Genomic DNA, 7,600 nt, shown 5'->3' with positions numbered 1-7,600 from the left:
GGAGTGAGAAAGGTGAGCGGGAGTGAGAAAGGTGAGCGGGAGTGAGAAAGGGGAGCGCAAGTGAGAAAGGTGAGCGCGAGTGAGAAAGGTGAGCGCGAGTGAGAAAGGTGAGCGGGAGTGAGAAAGGGGAGCGCAAGTGAGAAAGGTGAGCGCGAGTGAGAAAGGTGAGCGGGAGTGAGAAAAGTGAGCGGGAGTGAGAAAGGTGAGCGCGAGTGAGAAAAGTGAGCGGGAGTGAGAAAGGTGAGCGGGAGTGAGAAAGGTGAGCGCGAGTGAGAAAGGTGAGCGGGAGTGAGAAAAGTGAGCGGGAGTGAGAAAGGTGAGCGCGAGTGAGAAAGGTGAGCGCGAGTGAGAAAGGTGAGCGCGAGTGAGAAAGGTGAGCGGGAGTGAGAAAGGTGAGCGCGAGTGAGAAAGGTGAGCGGGAGTGAGAAAGGTGAGCGGGAGTGAGAAAGGTGAGCGCGAGTGAGAAAGGTTAGCGGGAGTGAGAAAGGTGAGCGGGAGTGAGAAAGGTGAGCGGGAGTGAGAAAGGGGAGCGCAAGTGAGAAAGGTGAGCGCGAGTGAGAAAGGTGAGCGCGAGTGAGAAAGGTGAGCGGGAGTGAGAAAGGGGAGCGCAAGTGAGAAAGGTGAGCGCGAGTGAGAAAGGTGAGCGGGAGTGAGAAAGGTGAGCGGAAGTGAGAAAGGTGAGCGGGAGTGAGAAAGGTGAGCGGGAGTGAGAAAGGTGAGCGCGAGTGAAAAAGGTGAGCGCGAGTGAGAAAGGTGAGCGGGAGTGAGAAAAGTGAGCGGGAGTGAGAAAGGTGAGCGGGAGTGAGAAAGGTGAGCGCGAGTGAGAAAGGTGAGCGGGATAGAGAAAAGTGAGCGGGAGTGAGAAAGGTGAGCGGGAGTGAGAAAGGTGAGCGGGAGTGAGAAAGGTGAGCGCGAGTGAGAAAGGTGAGCGGGAGTGAGAAAGGTGAGCGCGAGTGAGAAAGGTGAGCGGGAGTGAGAAAGGTGAGCGCGAGTGAGAAAGGTGAGCGGGAGTGAGAAAGGTGAGCGCGAGTGAGAAAGGTGAGCGCGAGTGAGAAAGGTGAGCGGGATAGAGAAAGGTGAGCGGAAGTGAGAAAGGTGAGCGGGAGTGAGAAAGGTGAGCGGGAGTGAGAAAGGTGAGCGCGAGTGAGAAAGGTGAGCGGGATAGAGAAAGGTGAGCGGAAGTGAGAAAGGTGAGCGGGAGTGAGAAAGGTGAGCGGGAGTGAGAAAGGTGAGCGGGAGTGAGAAAGGTGAGCGGGAGTGAGAAAGGTGAGCGCGAGTGAGAAAGGTGAGCGGGATAGAGAAAAGTGAGCGGGAGTGAGAAAGGTGAGCGGGAGTGAGAAAGGTGAGCGCGAGTGAGAAAGGTGAGCGGGATAGAGAAAAGTGAGCGGGAGTGAGAAAGGTGAGCGGGAGTGAGAAAGGTGAGCGGGAGTGAGAAAGGTGAGCGCGAGTGAGAAAGGTGAGCGGGAGTGAGAAAGGTGAGCGCGAGTGAGAAAGGTGAGCGGGAGTGAGAAAGGTGAGCGGGAGTGAGAAAGGTGAGCGCGAGTGAGAAAGGTGAGCGGGAGTGAGAAAGGTGAGCGGGAGTGAGAAAGGGGAGTGGGAGTGAGAAAGGTGAGCAGGAGTGAGAAAGGTGAGCGGGAGTGAGAAAGGTGAGTGGGAGTGAGAAAGGTGAGCAGGAGTGAGAAAGGTGAGCGGGAGTGAATCATCATGTGACGCGTGTGACTCACAGACCTTCACAAAGCCACAGTAAACATGTTATTTAGCATGTAGCGTGTCATCATGCTCTGGTCATGTGACAGACGTGTTTGTGAGTCGAGCTTCACGCTGATGTGATGGAGCAGAGTTCTCTTTGGAAAAGGGTTTCAGACACACTGTGAGCTGCTCTGAAACGAGTGGACAAAAGATCAACAAGATCCCGTCAAACTGCACGGGCCTGATCATGAATGTCCGTCTCCACAGCTTGGACTGATGGTGCACATACAAAGGGCATCTCACCGGTCTGGAGACCAGAGACTCGAGTTGCCGCTGGTCACTGAGACGTCCCATGGAGATGAGGTGAGTCTCCAGGTCTCCATGGAAACATACAACTCTGTGAGACCTCCTGGAAACTGAAATCAAACCTGTTTTCACGGAGACCACCTGGAGACCACCTGGAGACTGGCCTGATCTCCAGGGGACGGTGAGCTCGGCCTGTAGTACTTAAGTAGTCTACAGTTTTGTGGACCTCAGATTGATGGATAGTAAACCTTGTGTTAAACTCGTGTCTCACTTGTTCTGTTTGTCTCTGATGGTGAAGTCGGCTCCTTTCTCCAGCAGCAGCTGACAGATCCGCGGGTGACACATCTGAGTGGCCAGCACCAGAGGAGTCCTGCCGTCCTGTGAGACATGTGAGACATGTGAGACATGTGAGACACAGAGACATGTGAGACACAGAGACATGTGAGACACAGAGATATGTGAGACACAGAGATATGTGAGACACAGAGATATGTGAGACACAGAGACATATGAGACAAAGAGACATGTGAGACACAGAGACATGTGAGACAAAGAGACATGTGAGACACAGAGACATGTGAGACACAGAGACATGTGAGACACAGAGACATATGAGACAAAGACATGTGAGACACAGAGACATGTGAGACAAAGAGACATGTGAGACAAAGAGACATGTGAGACACAGAGACATGTGAGACACAGAGACATGTGAGACACAGAGACATATGAGACAAAGACATGTGAGACACAGAGACATGTGAGACAAAGAGACATGTGAGACAAAGAGACATGTGAGACAGAGACATGTGAGACACAGAGACATGTGAGACACAGAGATATGTGAGACACAGAGACATGTGAGACACAGAGACATGTGAGACACAGACATGTGAGACAAATGAGACACAGAGACATGTGAGACAGAGACATGTGGAGACAAATGAGACAGAGACACGTGAGACACAGAGACATGTGAGACACAGAGACATGTGAGACAAAGAGACATGTGAGACAGAGACATGTGAGACACAGAGACATGTGAAACACAGAGACATGTGAGACAAAGAGACACAGAGACATGTGAGACAAAGAGACACAGAGACATGTGAGACAAAGAGACACAGAGACATGTGAGACAAAGAGACACAGAGGCATGTGAGACAAAGAGACACAGAGACATGTGAGACAAAGAGACACAGAGACATGTGAGACAAAGAGACACAGAGACATGTGAGACAAAGAGACAAAGAGACAGAGACATGTGAGACAGAGACATGTGAGACATGTGAGACAAAGAGACACAGAGGCATGTGAGACAAAGAGACACAGAGGCATGTGAGACAAAGAGACACAGAGGCATGTGAGACAAAGAGACACAGAGGCATGTGAGACAAAGAGACACGTGAGACACAGAGACACGTGAGACACAGAGACATGTGAGACAAAGAGACACAGAGACATGTGAGACAAAGAGACACAGAGACATGTGAGACAAAGAGACACAGAGACATGTGAGACAAAGAGACACAGAGACATGTGAGACAAAGAGACACAGAGACATGTGAGACAAAGAGACACAGAGGCATGTGAGACAAAGAGACACAGAGACATGTGAGACAAAGAGATATGTGAGACACAGAGACATGTGAGACACAGAGACATGTGAGACAGAGACATGTGAGACACAGAGACATGTGAGACACAGAGACAAATGAGACACAGGGACATGTGAGACACAGAGACAAATGAGACACAGAGACATGTGAGACAAAGAGACACAGAGACATGTGAGACAAAGAGACATGTGAGACACAGAGACATGTGAGACACAGAGACAGATACATGTGAGACACAGAGACATGTGAGACACAGAGACATGTGAGACACAGAGACACGTGAGACACAGAGACATGTGAGACACAGAGACATGTGAGACACAGAGACAGATACATGTGAGACACAGAGACATGTGAGACACAGCGACATGTGAGACACAGATACATGTGAGACACAGAGACATGTGAGACACAGCGACATGTGAGACACAGAGACATGTGAGACAGAGACGTCGTGTCAGGCCTGAGCGTGAGGAAACACGGAGCAGAACCAGCAGGACACGTTTCAGTCATGTCTGCTCCGTGTTCGCTCTGAACTCCTCCACGTTAGGAAGCAGGAGTCAGGATTACACATGGAGGAGTTTGAAAGCTGAGAACCTCTGGTGTAGAGAGGGAGGAGTTTCTTACAAAGTCAGTGGCGTTGACCGAAGCGCCGCTGTCACTGAGGAGCTTCACGCTGGAGGAGCAGCCGGCCATCACTGCAAACAGGACAGGAGGTCATTCAGCCTGTGTACGGCCCATAGTAGCTACAGGCTAATGTCACTGACAACAAATACAAACCACGTGATCCAAGGTTCTTATTTAGCAATGTTTTAAAAAGGATAACGTTACATTCAAAGGCTCATCACACTGGTCCCTCCACGTAACGCTTCACCTTTCGCAGATTTTTTAGTACAATTTTGCAACTTTTTTACAGTGTATGAACGGCACAATCTCCGAGTGAGCCTCCTCTCGCTGCAGAGAGGATCTCTGTCAGAGTCACCTCAGTCTCCGAGTGAGCCTCCTCTCGCTGCAGAGAGGATCTCTGTCAGAGTCACCTCAGTCTCCGAGTGAGCCTCCTCTCGCTGCAGAGAGGATCTCTGTCAGAGTCACCTCAGAGTCACCACAGAGCAGCCCAGGCATGCGGCTCTGACTCTGCACTTTTCCACAGAAAGAAACACCACTCGCCTGAAACTGATACGATTAAACTCTGGTCGTAGCAACGATTGTTTCATAGTTTGAACAATCGCACAGCGGAGACGAGAGCAGCTCGTGATGTTTCCATCGTCTGTGAGGTGAATCTAACAGTCTTATAAATGAGGCTGAAACAACTAATCGATCATTGAAATAGTCGACAACTATTTTAGTGATCGATTCATCCTTTTCTGGTTCACACAGACTCAAATAGAGCAAAAATTAAACGTGAAAATGTAGTATTTTTGATGAAAACCTGCTTTGTTTTAAAAGTTAGTGTCTGTAGTGTTTTGTACATTGTAAATGTAATAAATATCTATCTGTGTCTCGTCCAATCAGAAGCAGAAGAGCCTCCAACAAACATTTACTTCAAGTTTACTCCATCAACACGTCCTCGAGCGGCGCTGCTTTAGCTTAATGTGATTTAAAAAATTCAAAAATATATATATTTCATCATCCTTCACAGCCATCGATTAATGTGCTTTTTGCTTAAGCTTTAGAGTTCTTTCTTCTTTTGCTTTGATTCCGGCTCAATGAGCTTCACGATGTCGTCACAGAAATGGTTTTAATCCTCTGCAGGTTTTTAAACAACTACATCTCGAAAGTTCATTTTCTGAGTCCATGCTCTGCAAATACTTGAACTGAACTGAACTGCCATGTTAGTGTCCATTACACCGGTAATTATGAGCAAACTGAAGATAAAACTAATGCAAGAACCACATTTATCTCCGAGCGTGTTTGTTTCTCACCAGCGTCGTGTAGAGCCGTGCGTCCCTGCAGGTCCACGTTTCCCACGGGGCAGTTGTGCTGAAGAAGAAAAACGCAAAGGTTAAGGAATTAATTAATTAAAGTTTACTGCAGGAGGATCATGTTTGTGCAGTTGATGTAAACAAACTCCACGTGTGGCTGATACAGTCTCATTTCATGAAGCTGTGTGGAATAGGGATGTACCGATCCGATATTCAGCATCGGTATCGGTAGCCGATCAGGCTTTTTTAGAGTATCGGATTGGATCGGATTTGATGCCTGGACGGGTCCGATATAAGACGGCCGTGAATCTGAGGCCCTGGATCTGCAGCGGCTCCAGTCTGCAGGTTTACCGCACCGCCGCGCTTCGAACGTTTATCACAGCACAGCGGTAAACCTGCAGATGGAGCCGCTGCAGATCCAGGACCGCAGATTCACGGCCTTCATGCTATCGCTAAACTAGGACACTGATTTGATTTATTTGATTTGATTTATTCTTATTATCGTGTCTTTCACATAAGTGCTCAGCTCTCCTGGGCTTATTTAACCTCTTAACTCCCGCCTGAACCAAGAGCATTTTCTCCAGTTCAGCTTTACCCAAATCCTGTAGGCCAGTGTAACGCCTCATATGAAAACTAAGACCTACAAAACTCATCAAAATGGATCTTTTTCCTCATGTCATCAATTTTTTTTCCATCTTTTTTTTGGGGGGGGGGGATTCAACTCATTTTGTAACTTTTTTCTCATTTTTTTTTAATCAATTTTTTTGGCACATTTTTTTTCCATTTTTTTGGTCATTTTTTTGTTATTTTGCGTCACATTTTGGTCATTTTTTGTTAAAATTCAAAGCTAAAGCCAAAACGTCTTCCATGTTTATGAAAAAAACACAACTGGTAAAACTAGTGGTAAAACTGGTAATATCCATAGGCAATAATATATAATAATATATAATCGGATCGGTATCGGCCAGATGAAGTGTCAACGATATCGGATCGGATCGGGAGCTCAAAAAAGCGGATCGGTGCATCCCTAGTGTGGAACATTAAACATCTTTACAGTCTTTTCTGAAGGAAATATGAGGCGGATTTTCATATAACAGCAGCGCTTTGAATGAGGAGAAAAAGGTAAAGCTGTTTTTCTGACATTCAGTCTTTAATAAGGTGCGAACCAATGGCCGCTGGCTGCTCTGCTTTATGACCACGACGCTAGAGGCCGCCATTGCTGTAGTACCTCCATTTCGCCGCTAGGCCCCCATTGAAAAGCATTGGAGTTCAGACACCTTAAAAACAAATTTAACGCCTGGTTTCAATTTTTTCAACACTAGACTAGGCTAATCTTCCTCCTGAGATAACGCTGGGTTGTCACAATTTATGAAATAATAATATGTAATATGAATTTTTGAAATCTGGTACTTAATGAGGCTCGGACTGTTAGCATTGGAGCAGCGCGAGCTACACGTCACACAGGGGCGGAGTCTACAGTGAAGATCCCGCCCTTATGTCCTTTTTAGGAACATGCTTCGTCAGAGTTGGGGAGGAGGAGTCTGTAAATCCTCCATGACTTCCCCCACGACCGTGGTCATTATGGTAAACGGGGAGGAGTGAGCAGAAGACGTCCATTATTTTTTACAGTCTATGGTGCGAACACATGATCCATAGTTACATTAGAACAATATTATTATTATTGTTTTAATGTAACTATGGATCATGTGTTCACACCTTATTAAAGACTGAATGTCAGAAATAAGAGAAATAACCTCCCTATGACACCCCCCCTCCATCTCCTTCTCCCGCTTTAGTGCTGGATTTACGGCTCTTTTCTGGAGCCGAGTCTTTGGGATCCACTCATTTCAAAGAGCCGTTCAAAAGACTGGCTCTTTTTCAAATCGTATGTTAAAAACTCGCAATATCTAAGACGCCATCGATAATGGGCACAGCTTTATGTGTGAATCTGATATTTACGCATTAAAAACATGTTTGTGAATCTAATCTAAATCTAATTAACCCAAGAACACTTTCGCTCAAATCCAAAACCCCGTCACTGACGCCGGTGATTTTTACCTGAGA

General features: G+C 47.2%; 1 protein-coding gene across 1 annotated transcript in view; it reads right to left on the bottom strand.

Annotated features, from left to right (window-relative positions):
* Positions 1-7,600, bottom strand: part of uacab (uveal autoantigen with coiled-coil domains and ankyrin repeats b) — a 79,310-nt gene that overhangs the window by 18,422 nt on the left and 53,288 nt on the right. The window contains exons 5-7 of the mRNA XM_079555137.1: positions 5,537-5,594; positions 4,242-4,312; positions 2,267-2,373 (exon numbers count right to left, since the gene is read on the bottom strand). Coding sequence (XP_079411263.1) covers positions 2,267-2,373; positions 4,242-4,312; positions 5,537-5,594 — 236 coding nt within the window. The remainder of the gene's footprint in view (positions 1-2,266; positions 2,374-4,241; positions 4,313-5,536; positions 5,595-7,600) is intronic.

The sequence above is a fragment of the Gobius niger genome (genome assembly GCF_951799975.1).
Source record: "Gobius niger genome assembly, chromosome: 4".
Classification (NCBI taxonomy): domain Eukaryota; kingdom Metazoa; phylum Chordata; class Actinopteri; order Gobiiformes; family Gobiidae; genus Gobius; species Gobius niger.
This window is presented reverse-complemented; position numbering and strand designations above follow the sequence as displayed.